Source organism: Archocentrus centrarchus, chromosome 12, assembly GCF_007364275.1.
Source record: "Archocentrus centrarchus isolate MPI-CPG fArcCen1 chromosome 12, fArcCen1, whole genome shotgun sequence".
NCBI classification, from domain to species: Eukaryota; Metazoa; Chordata; class Actinopteri; order Cichliformes; family Cichlidae; genus Archocentrus; species Archocentrus centrarchus.
In genome coordinates this window covers 4,560,293-4,580,278 of record NC_044357.1, presented here as the reverse complement: position 1 = coordinate 4,580,278, position 19,986 = coordinate 4,560,293, and the positions used below count along the sequence as shown (strand labels likewise).

The 19,986-nt window shown below is 39.3% G+C and overlaps 1 protein-coding gene across 2 annotated transcripts in view; it reads right to left on the bottom strand.

Moving 5' to 3' along the window:
* Positions 1–17,908, bottom strand: part of fcho2 (FCH and mu domain containing endocytic adaptor 2) — a 54,653-nt gene extending 36,745 nt beyond the window's left edge. For both annotated transcript variants that reach the window (XM_030742226.1, XM_030742227.1), the window contains exons 1-7: positions 17,774–17,908; positions 7,504–7,595; positions 4,402–4,476; positions 4,162–4,303; positions 1,666–1,818; positions 1,326–1,430; positions 55–153 (exon numbers count right to left, since the gene is read on the bottom strand). In XM_030742226.1, the coding sequence (XP_030598086.1) occupies positions 55–153; positions 1,326–1,430; positions 1,666–1,818; positions 4,162–4,303; positions 4,402–4,476; positions 7,504–7,595; positions 17,774–17,806 (699 nt within the window). In that variant the 5' untranslated portion in view covers positions 17,807–17,908. The remainder of the gene's footprint in view (positions 1–54; positions 154–1,325; positions 1,431–1,665; positions 1,819–4,161; positions 4,304–4,401; positions 4,477–7,503; positions 7,596–17,773) is intronic.
* Between the last annotated feature and the right edge of the window lie 2,078 nt (positions 17,909–19,986).

The window sequence follows — 19,986 nt, the reverse complement described above, 5'->3', positions numbered from 1 at the left end:
GGAATGTTTGAGAGAATGCTGTGTGTCTGTGTGTGCGTTCATGTACACACTCACCTCTCCTATCTGAATGTGTGTTTCATCCACAGACAATGAGTATGACTGAATGATCTCCTTCATGTGGAGAATGTGGTTTTCTTCAATGTCTTGGAATTTCTGTAAGACAGGGTTATGATATTTATGGTACAGCCACGCAACACCGGTCACTTTAATAAGGCTTCTCCTGGATAAGGATTAGTCTTTGGGGGATAACTATGCATGCAGGTGGACAGCGTACATTAAAGAAAACAGGTGTTTCTTTATGCAGTAAAAAGAAAAAAAGCCTGCTTGAAAACAAGTAAACTGCATGGCATCAAATCCGCATAAACAAAAATGAGTTAAGTGCAAACACAAAACTTTGCTTCCGTAATCTGTTAATGTAACTTCCTGTGTCTGTCTGGGTGGTCTCTGGCCCCTCAAGCACATATAACTCCTCCCACCAAGAGTCAATTCTGGACGTGACATACAGTGATGAGGATTCATTTCTGGTTTTAAGCACAACTATGGTGCAGACCACAAACTTAAATGCTGGTATTTACTTCCATTTGTGTCTGACTTTGTGTCTAGCTTTGGGGGAAACCGAGGAGAATGAGTATAAATAATCATAAACTGGAAAATCACAGTGAGGACAGGGAAGGAAGATGAGCCTTTCTGACCACAAAAACACCGGATCAAGAGCTTCTGCATCTACACTTCAGAGGCTTGCACGCAAAATAAGACTGTACTTTTGTTTTTTACCATGATGACAGCTTGCGTAGGCTCACACACACAGACAGACAGACAAAGAGAACACACATGTCGGAGACACGGTGATGTCAGAGAGCACATGTGTTTAATGTTTATAATACTCGTCTACATGTGTTGCGTTGGAGATGAGCCGTAGACTGTGATTCAGGGGAAGCAGAGCTGCAATGCTGCTTTCTATAGGGGAAAACAAAACCGCTGGGCTAACTGGAACCAGCTCTGGTGGCAGCGCTGCTGTGGTACAGGAGGATATCAAGACCAAATTCTGTTGATCTGATTTTAATTTGGAGTTTATCTAATCAGCGCTTCAGATGGACTCAATTACACAACGATTCCGTTAAGGGGGAAAAAAAACACAATCTGGAGATGATGATAATGCAGGGCGCAAAACGTGGAACAGACACACACACACACACATCCACAGGACTAACAGATTAACCAACAAAAGTGTTGCATACCACAGAGATAGACAATAAACAGTTTGTGAACATGTATTTGATTAAAGCACATGCAGAGAGAAGGAGGGAAAATCAGCTAATAAATACCTGCGCAGTTTCTGCCATCTTCTGTTCGAACTCAGCCTTCGCTGTGGCATATTTCTCCACGTATGATTTGTAGGTCTCTGTGGCTTTTTTGGCTTTCACTCCAGCCTGCAGAGTATAAACAAACAGATAAATGACTATTACGGTTTGGTATACTGTAGACAATGACTGTCAGTTTTTCAGGATCCCCTGACAAACTGGCAACAAAACCAAGCTCCACTTAACATCTGAAGCCTTTGGGGTTAAAGTTTCTGTATAGACTCATGCATTAAGGCACTTCATCATGCCTTATTACCAGACCCTGATTATGTGGGAGTGTGTACGTGCGCGTGTGACCTCCCACCTTGTCTACATCTCTCTGGGTGGCCCCCTCTTTGCGGAGGCGTTCCTGCTCCACAATTTTGGCATTGTAGTTCTCCTTGGACTTCTGTAGAGCCTGAGAGATGCTCTGGATGTTCTGGACGGCCTCGAGGGTAGATGCCACCTCTTCTTTTGTCTGCAAAGACACGTCTAACAGAGTAAGTCTGAGCACAACAGGCTCCTGTTTATGATGTGAGTTTGCACGTATTTGGTGCTCCATTTTACTCTACTGCACGTGACGAAGGCCTTTGGCACAGCATAGCAACTAGCAATTAATGCTATATTGTGTAGTAGCTTTTTCTAAACCGTATAAACTCAAAGCTTTTGATCTATTTTTAAATCCCGTCTTCATTCAATACCTATATTTAATGGGTAAATGCTTATAAAGACTATGAACACACAAAAAGCTGGGTTGATCATGTTTTACTAATTGGCATCATCACTGAACACTCTTAGGTAATCATTATGACACCACTATGGTATAATGTGCACATCACTGGATGAAAAAGAAAAAAATAGGTAAATTATATCATATTATATCATGTACTAATTTTGAGCACTGGCATTTATCTAAATACAGTTTGTATTGTTTCAGCAAGTTAGTCAAGAAACATAAAGCTGAGAGGAGCAGGGAGTTGTGGGGAAGTGATAGAGAGAAACTGTGACAGCCTTTTTATCATGCTGAAAGCACAAGCACAATTCCACTAATTCCGAGCTCCTATTTTACGTTGTGCTCTGTGGCTTCATGCATCAAATATGAGTTCATAGTGTGTCTCAACGAAAAGAGGAGGCAGAGTGAGGTGTAAAGAAGCGCCTCACAGAATGAGACCACACGCACAACACTGAAGTTTTCTCAAGATGGAATCCACTAAATTATTTCATGCCTCTTATACATGGTTAAGTTTCAGCTACTTTGACTCTAGGGATAACTAGAGTGTGAAACGACTTGTAATGGTGAGAGGTAAGAATGGGTTTAAATTGGAGCAGAAAACCACTGTAATCTAACTGGAAGAAAAACAGTTCAAGGGAATGGATGAAGCATCAGTGCGATACAAGTATCAAACCTCAATAGTTCTTTCTGGTGTTTTAGCGGAGTGCGAGTATCAAAAATGCATAGTTCAAAATGTTCCCTTTTTGTACTTTCATGAGGTGTCAGAGTAACTGGGAAGACATAACAACTTGGAAAGTCAGGGACAAATTTGGTACAAGGCTTGCTACGTTGTGACTTCAAACACAACACAACAAGACCCATCACTGATGGGGTCATGCTCCCGCGATTAATGCAAATATAAAATAAATGTAGAAGTCAGGATAACATTACAGCCCATTTCATAATAGAAACCCATTCAGCAGACATCTTACTACCTTCTGCAAAACTATTTTGCCCCAATTTATAACATCACTATAATCATAAGGCAACCGTGTACAAAACATAATGTAACCATGTTGTTTACATTTGAGCACAATTGCTGAGTAGTAGGTATGGTTTCAATATTGCTTTTTATGGCCATGAATCATCTCTGGCCAACATGTTAGACAATGCTCAACCAATCAGAAGGTGGCATCGCAGGCTAATCAATAAACCTAGTGGCCTAGAACTGATGCTATTATAAATAGACTCTCTACAAATTTGGGATCCCCCAGTTTCTCAATATCTAGCTACTGCCAGCTGTTCAGTGAGCAGCATGATAATAGTTGCTAGATATGGGGAATCCCCACTTTCTCCATTTCAGTCAATAATGATCAAGTAGGTATAGCCAATCACACATCACAATATGATCACATGACTAGGCTAAGCCAATCAGGCACAAGAAAGCAGCTACATATTATTAGCATATATTATCACAGCATTAGCAGCCGGAAATCCTCCATGTTGTTCAGATAAATATGGCAGAAGTATACAAAGGGTCCTTAATATCCAGGAATATGAATATCATGTTGCACATCTTTGAAGAGTAAAGAAAACATTTGCCAAATTTTATGGCTCAAGTCATCCTTGTGGTTTTGGAGTCAATAGACCAGAAAAACCTCACTGACAGACGCCCGGGCAGACTTTAAGATAACGCTATCCTCCCACTTTATTTTCCACGGGAGGATAAATACAGGGCACATAAAAGTAAATATTTGGTTGATGGTAAGAAATTTTAGCTAATATTTCATTGTAATTGTGTAACATATCACTTTTTTGCTAGATTTTAATTAATTAGTTAATTAATATTGTATCATGTTGTAATCTCTAGTTGTGTCTGTACAGAGCAATCTTGATTAACCAGAAAGTAAGAAGTAGAAGGCAGGTGAAGCAATAATGGAAACACCAAGTGTGAGAAACAGAGAGAAAAATAACATTATTTTTGTACTGTTTTTGTTATGTTCCCATTTAAAAGCACACAAATATACCAAAATTAGAAGAGTGACTTCACCACATTGCACTATATCAGCATTTGGTGCTCACAGTTTCCCTAATACCAAATTTCCTTACCTTTTTGTGTGCTTTAGACTGCTCTTCCACATACTTCTGCACCTCTTTTATAAGTTCCTGTAGCTTCCTCACTAGTTCCATGTGACAACTGGCCAGCTTCTCTGTTGAACTCTTAAACACATCCCACATTGGAGCAAACGTCCTGTGATGAAGACAGGCATATTTAGATTTAGCTTTTCATATTCTTGTGAATTAATTTAAGTACCTTCTTCAGAAAGCCAGAAAGATGTGCATACTCACCCAAGCTGAGAAAAGTTGCCAGCTGTCTTGGCAAGTTTGGTCATTGACCTGGCATAGGCCTCTTCAATGGTGCTCCTGCAAGAGAGCAAAAATACAACAACACACAATATATAAGCGTCAGTTTAAATAAACTGTTCAAGTAACCATGAGTTTACACTATTATGTCAACAATGTCAAAATAACAATTATTCATCTCAAAACCAATGGATAGTGTTGTATAGTATGATAAAGTTTTTCCAATGTATTTGCAACTAGGTTGCGGCTCAAACAAGGGATGTTGCTAAGAATCTGAACATCCGAGCCAAAAACACCCACTTAGAACTTGCAACATAAATGTTTGACCACATTCACTGTGTGTGGGCAAATAAATGTGGTTTGGCTTGTGCTTTGTTCGTAAACCTCATGCAGAAGATGACAGAGTACGAAAGCTAGTGTTTGAATTTCATGCTTCTCTCAATTTCCTTTTTTATTCCATTATTCTGTAACAAAGTGACAGGAGGGAAAGAAAACTGCAGCAGTGTTTTGTAGTGAAAGCTTAAATTTTGCATTTGTGTCTCTGGAACAAGGTTCAGCCAGGGGGAACCAGGCCACACATGCACATACACAGATGCACACATCCAGCATAGAGAGAGAGACACACACACACACACACAAACACACAGAGGCTACTGTGACACTTTCTACAGCAAGGTGGAGATGGGCTGCATTTCTACTTCTATATATTATATATGTCATTTACTTTCTTTTCCCTATTTGCTGCCCAGTATATTGAGAAATTTTTTTTTTTTAATTATTTTTTTTTTTTTTTTTGAGGAAATCTCCAACAAACTAAATGTATCTTATTAGCTATTGGAGCCTAATTCTTGTTTTTTTGTAGCTAAACAGCATTTATTGTTTTTAGTCAAAATTATGATTAACTGGATTTGATCGAGGCCTGCCGTGCACTAATAAAATATTGCATACAATATAAAGACATAAAAAATTAATCAAAAGAACCAGTCAAACAGTAAAACATAAAACTTTTATACTGTCATATGCTACGCTGACATCCATTCTCTCATGGTCACTAATTACTGTGAGCTTAACAACTGATCATTATTTATTTTTTCTCTCTCTCCCTCAATATTCTCTCTCTATTTCACTTCCTCATCTGCTGAAAATGAGAAACAGACTCCATGCTGTCTCTTTCTCCTTTCCCACTTTCAATTTTTTGAGTTGAAACAAATGTGAAAATCTGCACCACATTTACTAAGCGCGAGGACCTACCAGTTGCTAATCGTGGACCGGCAGAAGACGATCGCAGTATTTTAGAACACCACATACTGTGTGGATCTGACTGCTGTAAGCCAAATGTGACTCAACAGTGAGATGATCTTAGTGAAACTGTAAATGTTTGATACTAAGTAGAGATGATTGACACCACTTAAAGAAGACCATCCATTCATCCTCGTCCACTTATCCATTTCAGGGTTGCAGGGGGCTGGAGCCTCTCCCTGTTAACATGATGTGGTAAAGTACATGGATTTTACATACTAATTATTTTGTATGTATAGTTGCAAACTGTCTTCAAGTTAAAGTTGAATCATGTCAGAAATCTGCAATTGCGATAAGAACTCTGAATGAAGCAGCAGTGTGTAAGCAAAGCCATTTTTCTAACTGTCCAGTCCAGATTTTATGGATCTGTGTGTGTGTGTGTGTGTGTGTGTGTGTGTGTGTGTGTCCTGGAGATTTTTAACATTGCTTTAACCACACGCTGCTTTTAAGGAACAGGACATTAACTGACAGACGCACTAACACAGTGCACAGCGCTGCTTTCCCCGGCAGAGGAAGCCATAGTGCAGTTTTTGGGAAGAGAGAAACCATGAAAGTCACTACTCTGTGAAAGGTAAAAGGCCAAGCTGACTATGAAGCTGGTGCAGAGCAACATAACCACACAGTAAGTAAAACACTAACCGACATTCTGTCTCCTCCATGCATAATGCATTATTTAATTTTAGTGCATAGTCTAAACAATAGCACACCTGCAGGGTAGGGGGACGGTTGATATTTAAGCAAAGTGAAAATGCAAAAGATTATTTATAACAATAAACTGAGACTGAATGCATTAAACAGTGCAGGTGAGCATCAAAAAATGGATGAACAGCTACTAGCAAGAAATATAAAGAAGACAGTTTTCCTTTTATAATAACTGCACATGTGCAATTGTTAAACGACCACCATAACCAACCCATAACATTAATGTAACTGTGTTCCCTTATTATTATTAATAATTCTTTCTAGGGGTGTTATAGTAAGTGTATATTGGTATTTTAAAATAAAATAATGCTTCAATAATGCACATGTGATAATACTGTAAATAATTACTTAATTGTTGATGAATCTGATTGGTAGCATGACTGCTTTTTTTTGCACATTTTCTAAAAAAATTTGAAAAATATTTTTATTGTGAACCTTCTTGACTACAATAATCATGAAGTGGGACTTCACTCATGACAGTCTGATTTCTTTTTTTTTTTAATCCTTCAATAAAAGCAGCTCGTTAAGCATATCAAATCTGATCAGCTCAAAGCGTCTGAGCAGCTGAGAGCATTCCTAAACCACAGGAGGAACGAACTGTGGAATTCACTGCTGAATTCCCGTGCCAACTCATCTGTCATGTGGCAGGTTACAAACACACACCTCTCACACAGAAAACTGAATCATCATGTTTGCTTTTTGTCAACAAAAAAAAAACAACTGAGCATTTTATAGACATCCATTAATCATTCAGTTATGAAATATAAAAACATAATAGAGGTTTCTATGTTATTACTTGCAGCCCTTTAACAACCCTGTATAGTTCAAGATGTTAAACTGTAACAAAAATGCAAATGAAAAGTGGATATTCGTGGAAGTGTCACCTAAGAATCTGGGTGCACAATATGAGGAACTGGACCTGCAGGTATAGACGTGGAAACACATTTAAATACCAGAAAACCACATGGAGAGGAAAGAAATGTACTGAAGGGCTAGACAGAGTGTAACCAGTTAATTAGTAATGTGTTCATTGTGTTAGATTTACCATATCGTTTCCTTGATGCGGACCAGAACACTGTGTCTTACCTTTCTCTGATGAAGTCTGTCAGCTCCTTAGTGGAAATTTGGCCATGCTTCATGTTATGGTAGAGCACATCAAAGCCATTATTTTTTTCCCCCTGTTTTCCAGAGAGAAAAGACATTAAAGACGATGATTAGTCACAGCAAAAAGGCATTAAGTGTAGCAACAAAACCGCCTTATTGATTACACATTACCGTTAAGGCTTTTTCTACCAGCAGCATTCTCATTGTTTGCATAGCTTCTAACTGCACCTGAAGGAGACTCTGGTCAACCATATTCATCCTGGCCATGTTTGAGAGTAACAAGAGGAGCGGACTGGTCTAAGGCTAAAGCCTACAATGAAAGAGACACCTGGACACTGCTGTTACCATGCCACTGGGTAACAGTTTCCAACTGCACTTTAAAAATGCAAACATGTCTCTAAATAATTAATACAAATGAAAAATGCTGGGCTTTTGTTTTAACTAGAATTATTGTCTACTAGTAGTATGTATTCCCAAACCACATACGCTGCAGATCACATCCACGTGTGTCCAGACTGTTGAAGGAATACTTTGGGCACAAAAGATTAGTGCCACCAATTCAGTATCTGACCAAATGTAAGCTATGTTCACATTGACACTTCTATTGCTGAGATATGGAATTAAAATATGACCAGGAAAGTGTTTTTGGTGAAAATTATGATGCAACTGACAATGAACTTTAACTTGCGGCATGTAAATTAATCTATGTATAATCTTCCCATAATAAGCATAAAGAAATCATGATATAAAAATGTTTAGTGAGGTCAAAGTACAACAAATTTGTCATCTAAACAATGATATCAGTCAGTTTCTGCTCTCTGAATGACTCATCTAAAAGGTGCGTCCAAAGAGGAAGCAATACGCACGTCACGTGTCACTTTGTATCTCATGGTTAGTCATTAGCAGACATTTCAGGCTCTGGTTGATTGGATAATCCTCTAATTTATTTGCCACTCTGTCAGATGTCAAACATATCTGCTAGTTGCTTCAACTGCTCACCTCAGAGTTGAGAAAAATTTAAACACAGGACCCATTTTACGGGTTATTTCGACCATGATCTCTTAAAGTCACTGAATGTTATTGACTTTTTATAGCCTCTGGTCACCACGCCGCTGTTAGTGAATTACTGTATGGACGCACCTTAAGTGTTTCTGAAATAACTGTTTGGACTGTTTCCAGTTTAATGTCTGTGTTAAGGATGAGGGTTGGAAAATGCACAAATGGGTTTTGAGCAGTAGACTACTGAAGTAGGATCAGGAAAAGAAGCCTTTAAATACATGTTTTTACAAAATTAAACACATCAGACAGCTTCATTTTCTAGCTTACTAGGTGCACATCTTACATGGACTTACTCACACAGCTGCTCACACAAGACAATTTAACAAAGAAGATATGGGGTCAATTTCTGCGATAGGACAGTCTCTATGGGGAGCTTGACCTTCAACCAACAAACTCTAGCCAGCTCATCCTTGAATTGAATTGAAAGCTTGTGGCAGATGTAATGAAATCCCCTCCAGGTGATGCTGAGCTATTGCATTCATGAGAATAGGATGAGCAGCCTTGAAGCTTAATGGCTATGGCCAAAGCAGCTGTGAATGACTGGGTGAAATAACATGTTTGATACTTATAAATGCTCTATAATACAAATTAAACTTAAGCTACTTTTGGCTGCTCTCGTATTTACAAGGATAGTTCACAGTGGGTAGTTCTGCATGTTTGATTTGGCAGATTTTTATGCTGGATGCTCTTCCTGACACAACCCCAAAGGAATTTGTGTCCTGTCCTGGGATCAAACCAGGGATCTTTCACTTGTTAGGCAAATGTTTAAACCACTACAAAGTCACTTAACCACTACACTAATGGTAATTCTTTCCTTGTTGTTTACAAGAATATGGTAACAGGGACACGTGAAAAATAAACAATATCAAGATAATAAATAAAACTTGCAATTTACTGCAAACATTCAAAGGATGATATCCTTTGAATGTTGCCAGACCAACATATTGACGCATTGCTTATCAGCTTATTCCATTTTGGACATTTTTAGACATTTTTTGAAGATTCAGGCTTGTCAAGAATCTGCAAGAGTGAAATGATGGAACCAAGGATGCATACTGCCACGTTCCTCTTCTACAGAATTAGGCATGAACAGGCAAATGATTGGTCTGAAGATCCATCCAGGGAAAACAAAAAGCATAAAGGCAAGTTGTACCATCCAGGATCCAATCGCCATCAAAGAGCAAGCCATGGACGAGGTACAGTTTTACGTATCTTGGAGTGAAAGTTACAAGGAACTGAGACAGTTAGTTAGAGGTTAACACCAGACTAGCTAAGGCTTGTTACACATTACACATCACTGAAACCATTTGGAATATAAACAGCATCAGCTACAAAACCACGTTTTGCCTGGACAAGTCAAATGCCCTGAGTGTTCTTTTATATGGATGCAAGACTTGGAAAGTGCCAAAAACCATCAGTCATAACACAGATGTGTTCCATAACAAATGTCTCAGAAGGACTGTGAATCTCTAGAGGATGAAATAAAGAGGTGGAAACGGAGGTGAACTGGACACATATTTAAGATACCGCAAATGATGATACAGAGGGTAGACTTATACTGGCCAAGAGAGACCTGAAGCAGAACAGTGGAAAATGAGATAAAAGAGAGGGGTGGAGTTGGCCTACACTACAGAAGACAGCCTGAGAGCAATCCCAGTGGAGAGCACTGGTTACAACCTCATGCACTGACAGGCACAAAGAGGACTGAACTGAATTACAGCAGACACGTTCTGTGCATATGTCAGCCAATAAGTAGCCAGACAAACACAAGATATGTGTATTAGGAATGCATATTTTGTGTGTTTATAAAACTGTGGTTGTCTGATATGTCTTCTTTCATGTTGGCTTGTTAGCTAGACTACAGGAAGATACGGTGACGTGCTTTTGCAGCTTCACAGCAGGGGAAAGCTGCACAGAATAACCACGGCCAATGTCTGAAATATACTTGAGTGTAGAGAGAAGCCAAATATTAAATGCTAGGACCGATAAGAAAGCTGGCTTGTTTAGACCAGTGGAAAGGGAGCATAACCAATCAATCAATCAATAGTCAGTCAATCACTCAGACTACCCACAGAGCCACGTGTGGCTCTTTTGCCCATCTCCAGTGGTTCCCTGTGGCTTTGACAACATGAAAAAATATATTTTATTTGCTTTTGTTATTCTGATTTACAGGTTCAAGTATTTATTTATTTTTATTTTTTTACTTTTACTATTTTCAAAGCTACAAGGCTGATTTTATTTGTTATCAAACTAATCTACTTTTAATTTGAGTGGCACACATGGCTTTGTAGCTAATTTAAGCTAGGCCTCTGCAAAGACCTGACTTCACATTTAACCCATGTGGTAAAAGATTTATTTATTTATTTTTTTTACCCCTATTAGCAATGCTGACATGCTAATTTATACTTAACAGGATGTGTCACCTTGATCACGAGGCTCAAATATACTATATTGCCAAAAGTATACACTCACCCATCCAAATCATTGAATTCAGCTCTTCCACCAGTCTGCAAACTGCAAACAGTTTGCAGACTGTTTCTACAAACCTTTGTGAAAGAATGGGTCGCTCTCAGGAGCTCAGTGAATTCAGTGTGGTACTCTGATAGGATGCCACCTGTGCAGCAAGTCCAGTTGTGAAATTTCCTCAGTACTAAATATTCCACAGTCAGCTGTTAGTGGGATTATAACAAAGTGGAAATGATTGGAAATTACTGCAACTCAGCCACGAAGTGGTAGGCCACATAAAAATCACAGAGTGGGGCCAGCAGGTGCGGAGGCAAATAGTGCGCAGAGGTCGCCAACTTTGTGCCGAGTCAATCACAATGGACCTCCAAACTTCATGTGGCCTTCGGATTAACTCAAAAACAGTGTGTAGAGAGCTTCATGGAATGGGTTTCCATAGCTGAGCAGCTGCATCCAAGCCTTACATCACCAAGTGCAATGCAAAGCAGCAGATGCAGTGGTGCAAAGCACGCCACCACTGGACCCTAGAACAGTGGAGACGTGTTCACTGGAGTGATGAATCACACTTTTCTGCCTGGCAATCCAATTGACAAGTCTGTGTTTGGCAGTTGCCAGGAGAACGGTACTTGTCTGACTGCACCGTGCTAAGTGTAAAGTTTGGTGGAGGGGGGATTATGGTGTGGGGTTGTTTTTCAGGAGTTGGACTCAGCCCCTTAGTTCCAGTGAAAGGAACTCTTAATTCTTCAGCATACCAAGACAATGTCATGCTCCCAACTTTGTGGGAACAGTTTGGGGATGGCCCCTTCCTGTTCCAACATGACTGCAAAAGGACCATAAAGACACAGATAAACAAGTTTGGTGTGGAAGAACTTGGCTGGCCTGCAGAGCCCTGACCTCAACCCAACAGAACACCTTTGGGATGACTCAGACTTTGAGCCAGGCCATCTCATCAAACATCAGTGTCTGACCTCACAAATTGGCTTCTGGAAGAATGGTCAAAAATTCCCATAAACACTCCTAAACTTTGTTGAAAGCCTTCCAAGAAGAGCTGAACCTCTTATAGCTGCAAAGGATAGGCCGACATCATATTAAACCCTATGGATTAAGAATGGGATGTCAGTCAAGTTCATATGCATATAAAGCAAACAAGCAAATACTTTTGGGAATAGAGTGTATGATTTATGGCTTCACAAGCAGTTTTTGGTCAAAAATTGCTCCAAAGTAGCTCTTTGATAGTAAAATGTGAAAACAGCGTAAGTACAGATCTCCGGGACAAAGACGGCCAATTGAAATTTCTTTTTTTTCCCCAGCCATGTCGACAAACAGACTAGTTTTAGACTAGTGAACGTCATCAGATTTATTTTTGATTTAAAAATCTCCTCTTCTTCCTGCTTTACTTCCTCCTTGCCATCCTCGACTGTTTCAGCATGGGACGACGCATACCATTCCAATCAGCCTCAAAAAAATAAATCTGCCATCTGATGTCACACAAATACAAATTATAGAACTATAAACTTTTACTAAAATACATGCTGCAATATCAGAAGACTCTGTTCACCAGAGTTCACTTGTAGAAAGCTGCGGTCCTAGTTCCTGAAGCAATTTGTTTGGCCTAAAGGCTACAGCATCAACTCATTTTGGACATATTACAAATCAAATACATATTAAAAGGAAAGCATCGTTCTCTAGGTTACAGCTCACTGGCCTACATTCACCCCAGTGAGCAGGCCACTGAAGTGTGCTTCCTGTTGCGACAAGATAAACAAAAAAAGGTTTAGCTCTTACTCTACTGACCCCAAAGATGGCAGGCAAACTAAAGCATGCATTAGATGTGAAGATATAAAGGTAAGGCAGTTCATAAGACCAAAGTTACACAACACTATAAGACACAATAAGAGAGACATTTAACAATTGGACAATCATACTACAAAACAGGGAAGTGACGAGAGTGAGTGAAAACACAGAGCAGAAAGGCAACAGGAAGAGAGCCCATTCTGTGCAACAACTGTGTTCATTTGGAACGTGATATCAATGAATACAAGAAAAAAACAAACACGGGAAACAGCTTAGGGCGTATTTTTTTTTAAAAACTTTTTTAACAATTGGCAATCCTGGAATAATTTTCCAGAGCAGTAGAGAAAAATGCATAAATACAGAATTTTTTTAATGAACCACAGCAGGGTGAAGTGATACCAGAGCGATGCAGTTTTTCGACACTTATGTCTGTGATCTTATTGATGAAAACGCCGAGTGTTTAATATTCCGACCACACATTGAAATTCAGAAGTGCTCATTATGCTTAGACTGAGATAAATTGGTTTTCAACTCTATGCCCGCCCCAACTGGAAGATATCATACTGAGAATTTAGCCTACATCAATAGCGGTTTGTTTGAGCAAACAGCACAGTTGAGCTGAGACAGCTTCCTATGAACCGACTGAGTTCATAAAAAAGGGAAGATAACAAGCTGTGTCAGCTGGTTGTACCATTATTCCAGAAACAGGTGCCAGAATGAAAAAATCCGGATACACTGTACTGACCACAGGGAACTAAAGGATAGGTTGTATGCTTTAGGCCACAAAAAAAGTAGGTAATAGTAGTTTCACTCATGAGGAGAAGGAAAGGAGAACTGTTAAATCAGGAATTCAATTTAACTTCAGGTTATATAGTGGAAATTAGCCTGAAAGCCATTGCACCTGACCATTGCACCTGACCACTTTCAGAGGATGTTTTTTTTTTTTGTTTATTTGTTAAGCACTAAACACTGACCTATGAATCATTCAAGCATTAAAAAGGCACCTAACTCAAGAGATGAACCAGTGCTGTGTCTACACATGAGACAACTTAGCAAAGAACCAGGACCAGGACCTGAGAGATGAATCTGACCTGCCAGCTGATCTATCGAACTAAAGCCTCATCAGAAATGGTCTCAGTGGAAGAGCGGCTGTCAAAAAGCCATTCTTAAGGAAGGGAAAAAGGGAGAAAAGGCTGAGGTATGCCACACTACATTAGAACTGGACTGAAAATCAGTGGCAACAAGTCTTACGGAGTGATTAATCCAAATTGGAAATTTTTGGTTCAAACTGTTGTCAGTATACATGGAGGAGGTCAAGAGGTACAACAGTGAGAGTCTGCAGCCATCTGTAAAACATGGTTGGAGGCTCTGCCATGATTTGGGGCTGCATTTCAGCCAGTGGTGTTAGAGAGATTGTCAAAATATATGGAAATATGAATGTAGAAAAGTACCGTCAGCTTTTGATCCACCTTATGATTGGCAACAACTTTTTCAGCATGACAATGATCCCAAACACACTGCCAATGCAGTAAAAGCATACCAGGATAGGAAATAATGATCATGAAAGAAACTCTCTACATGTTATCTCACATTATGTACTAGAGTAAATGGCTTTCTGATCAGCATGCAAGTCTAATTCTTAAGTCAGTAAGAGATTGTGGTGAGCAAAGCAAAACATATGAGCCATTCTATCAGAAAATGATTTGGTTTCATCTGCAAAACATATCACATACTGCTTTCAAAATCTTTTTTGTATTTACAGTGGACAATATTAGCAACTCAATAGTTAGCCGACAGCACAAAAATAAACTGACATCTTTAATCTTGGCGGCCACCTTAAAAGGACAGATAAACTAAACCACAGTGCTACAGTTTATCACGTAACATCTGCTCCACAGAGATGGACAGGAATTCACTCTCCTTCTGTTAGACTACAATGTAAGGTTCAATATCCTGTGTGTGGGGAATCAAGTGGTTGTTGCCTAACAGGCAGTGACAACCCATGTTATGGGAAGAGCCTTGCTTATGTCAGTAGCAGGGTTTTGTTATAATACACCTTCCAAACTGCAAAAAAAGCTAAAATGAACTAAGCTTGGGACTTGATTAATCCTTCCCTTATTTCCACCTATCAAAAGCTACCAAAAACCTCAACCAACCTTAACCATAACCAAATAATTTCCCATGCTTGTTATTACAGGACTGATGTTGTGACTTAGGAAGGGGGAAACATTACACAGGATTAGAAGCGTCTCAGCTGACATGACTTCTTCTCCAGTTCTGGTGTGCGTCCTCAGGTGAAAAGCAGTGGAAAGAACTGTACACTCTCCCTGAGGAATTTAGACAGAGCCAAACAAGACGGCCTCTCTCCACACAGACTGTAAACGATGGCCTGGTATAGCCTGCAGAGCACGCAGCCATGAACCCTGTAGACGGCGCCTTGACATCAGAGTGTCTGGCCTCAGTCATGTGACCAGAGAGGTCTGGGAGCGGTGCACTGAGCTATCACAGCTCATCACAGACAACAGACGCAGCTTTAGCATGTGGTATGCACACAGAGGCTGGGCTTTGTTTGCTGTTGAAACAAAAGAAAAAAAACTTGATCTATACTTAACTGTTGAGGACGTGACACAGAGTGTTAATGCCAAAAGTGGTTGGTCTAACACCACTAAACCCAATTAGTACCTAAGTGTTTATTAGAAGGGGAACACAAACAGTAACATGAATAACAACCAGCAAGAGGCAGGATGCTTGTTTCAAGCAAAAACCATAATTAGAATAATGTTTGCACTCAGGGGTACTGATTCTCAAGGCTGTTTGGCTGAATCAATCCAGTTCCAAAACCTCAGCAAGCCTTTCTTCTGAAGGCAAAGACATATTGGTTTGATTTGAGAGACAGCTGAAGAAATGAAGCAACCAGAAGGAAGTGTGTCACTCTTGTCCACCTCTTGATTTGCCTCACTGTTTGCAACACTGCATGTGAACTGTGTGAGAATGAGGAAGACCACACACACAAACAAAATGCAGAGAGAAGACAGCCATCCCGGGGGCTACTAGCTGTCTCGATACTGCCTACTCAGTAATAATCTGTTTTATTTCCGTTTTATTTCCCATGACACACTGGAGGCTGAGAGATTACATGTTAAGCTTAAGGTCATCATAGTTTTGCTTTAAAAAAAAAAAAAAAAATCAGGCTACTTGCTGCTATACAACCTGACAACTCAAGACATTTCAGCACAGGGAACACATCCTGCCCCAAAACCTACATCGATAGACCGAACTCTAACCTAGACTTCACACAGAGAAAAAAGGAAATGAAATAAAGCCTGCAAATAAAATCAAGGAGTAGAAACATTGCAGCTGGTGACCAGTCCACTGCTGCAACTATAACAGATGAACAACACTTTCTAAAAAAAAAAGCCAATGAAAATAAGTCTAAAAAAGTGAGAGCATGGGACGGGGAAGGGGAAAACCTGCATGTACAAGTTCCTGTCTGCTTAGCAGTGTAACAACAGGCCGAAAAACTTAACGCAAGTATGTCTGCTCACGATGATGATGATTTGTAGTCAAGTCAAAGGAAAATGGATGCATCTCCAGCTACTGCCAAGTATGTGTGCGCGTGTGTGTCCTGCATGTTAAACACACAGCTGATCGCCGCCATCACTGGATTCTCTTGTGGCTCACAGCAGGGCACAAAGGGCAGATTGAAGAGTCAGGAGTGTCTCAGCTCTCCTCTTTTCCATTTAGTTAATGATGAACTCTCATTTAGGGAAAAAAGGGTGTTAGAGGGTAACAGCAGTGTATTTGTAACTACTTCAAGAACTTGTTTTCAACAAATATTCATTACAGCCGCTTTGTAAGCACAGGATCACCTTTAGAGTTCAACTGAGGCTAAAACTTAAGGATGTATTTGCCCACCTTGAAGAAAACAGGGACACAGACTGATTGGTGTTTTCAAGCTGAGAGACTGCCTGTATAAATCAGTAATAAAGCCATTGTACAGGCCTATTTTAAGATACATGTTTTTAGCAACTTTAAAAAGAAGCACTAGATTTTAAAAAGAATTAAAAAGGAGCAAGGTTAAAACATTCAGCCAATCAACATTCAATTTACTTATGGCTTTTATTCAAAACCATGTAGGTCTCAGAATTTGTAATACTTCTGCTATAACTCAATATAACAGAAAAAACGCATAACCCATACTTGCTGTAGTGGTTATAGTGCCCTAATGCGCATATTACTGCGTGAGTTTCACTTTAAATGCAACTATCTTTGTGGCTTCATGTAGTGTAACAAGTAGTAAAGGCAGACTTCTACTTTTCCACCTGCTTTGGCATAGCCACGTCAAATTACTATCGGAAGAGAAATGACCTTTAGGCAGTACGCAGAGAGGGCTGCGCTCAGTTTGATACTGAAACACGCTCTACGATATAGGCTATGTAAAATAAAGGATATTTATTTAATGCGGTATGAGGCTTAATTGACGTTTTAAAGCTGTTCTAACTTACTAACATCTGACCTCTCACTGAAACTTTGTTACGGAAGAAAATGACGCGTACGACCAACCACTATGACTGACAGCCGAGGCGTCCAATAGTATTCAGGGAACTGACCATAAACATTCCAAGCGATCCTGCCCGAGCCAATTATCGGAAAACAGGGTTGGACGTTTCCGATTTTTCAAGTTAGATTGGTTCACAGAGGCCCAAACCCCGGGCTGGCAAAATATTTGCCGAGGAAAATTAGCGGTGGCCGCAGCGCTGCTGACCAGGACACTGCGACTTCAGCGGCAACTAAGCTAGTGAGCTAGACCACTACCTCCACACAATAAATAACATTTGATTCCTGATTGACATGGACATGATAAGGAGGGAGCATAGCAAGAGAATAGCGAGGAATAGCACCGGTGTAAACACCGTGAATAAAAAGCACCACCTACCCAGAAATTCTCTAGGAAGTACGGCGTTATCATCTTGTTTTATTCCTCTTTGCCACAACTTTTAAATTTGTTGTAATGCAACTTTTAAAGCGTATATCATCCACCGTCCTCCCCCCCGTTTCTCTTGTATCTGCCTTTCCCCGTTTTCCTCCTCTCCCCTTTCTTCTCCCTCCCCACCTACAGACTCCACCTCCACCCGGCTGTACTGCGTCTCTGCCCGATGATTTCTTCCCGTCGAAATGCAGACGTTCAGTAGAGGAAACAGCGCTACCAATGGCGGAGAGACACCGGCGGTCGCTGGGTGAAATGCTGCCTTCAGGTGCTCTACGGAAATTCCTGTGTCGAATATTTAAATGGACTAAAATACACACACCAAAACTCAGAAATGTGAGATACTAAATTAAAAGTGTAGAATTTTTTTTAATCACAATAATAATGATATTGTATTAGTGTATATTTAAAATTACTTATGAATTCAGCATCCACAAACACATCTCCCTGTTTAATACTAAAGACGGAAATACCTGCTGAAGTGTCATTTTCCAATAGAGATGGTGTAAGAAACACAAGTTCCATAAATAATGCTAAGGCAAATACTCATGTTATATCTGTAGCTTATTTAAAGTATAAGGGGGGTGCATTTTTTTGGTCCTACCTCAGTGTAGCCAAGAGTGGTCTTAAGTTCTTCCAACACTATGTCTCTGAATCTTGTTGCAGTATGTCACTTTTCAGGGTTTTGTAAAGATTTCATTTAAAGATCTATTTAAATTGACCATAGACAGTGGACTCGTGGTGCAACATGTATGCAAAGTCAAAAATATAGGCTTGGGTATACTAGTTAGAAGAGATGAGGCTCTGCAAATCTGCAGTTAATAGAAAGACAGAGTTAAGCTGACTTATATAGGTAAAGGGAGGGTAAAGGAGTTTGAGATGGTTTGGAAACCTTTGTTGGACTTTCTGGGACACCAGGATGCAGAGTCATTGTGATGCAAAGCTGAGTGCTTTGAGATGCGATTTTTATATCATTTATTAGTTGGGTTTTTTTTTTAAGCAATTGGGCTCTTCTGTTTCTGTCAATGTTATGATATACTATGTATGTGTCTAATGTGTTCTAAATTCAATTAAATTGTTCAATTGTTTAAAATTTTTTAAAAAGTTGCATAACTTAGTTTTCTACCAATTCCATATTTCCTCACCTGATAAAGTAGCAGCGATGCTGCAAAAACAAATACTCCACAAATTTGGCTCCTGTGTGATTTTACAAGCAAATGTCTTGGTGAAAATTTGAGAAAATACAAGATAAAATAGCCATAATAATGTAAACAATTTATTGGAACAATGTACAGATTCAAGCAATGGTAACCAGTCACACCCACTATATCATCTTACAAATATTACAAAATTACTACAGTACAATATAGAGTCTTTGCATGATCCAAAATATTTGGTGGCCCCAAAAGTATTACTTTTTAAAATTCACCAGCTTTTTAAAAAAAAAAAAAAAAAATAAGGAAAAAAAAAAAAAAACATGTCTATCAGAATGATGTTTTCACTTTTATTAGCAAAAGGATGAAGGCAGATAATCTAATCAAGTTTAAAGGCTAATTCAATTGCAGAATACTAGAGCTCCTTGACTAGACATTCCTCAATATTGGTGGGTGCTTTATAAAATACAAATTTTCAATAAAGCTTCATAGAAAGTCAAACTTATATTTGCAAACGTGTTTTTAACATGTTTTTAAGTTGTCAGCATATGCATTTGTTTTAATATCCACTTTCACCTGCTTCTCTACATACAGTACTGTATTTCTATTGCAAAACACCAACAAAAATCCTCAAAAGTATTTGCATTCAAGGCATTTGTGCAGAGATTACACCATTTACCGAAGCCTGATAACAATCACTTTTGACAATAAGTATGTGCAGGCTACCATTTCTGAGTCATTCCTACTTCCTGCTTTGCAACTGTAATCCCCATTCCTCAGCTAGCAGTGTTGCACGCATTAACACTAATGTGAATTAACACCCATTTTGAAGATGAAGGGCTTTTTTACCAATCTATACTTGTTTGAGGAGATGCAGAAAGGCGCAGACATTGGGGAAAATGATTTAAAAAACAAAACAAACAAACAAAAAAAAAAACACTAGACAAAAACACCTGAGGTTAACACAAAAAAACATTTTCAAATAGTGAAACAACTACATTGTATAGC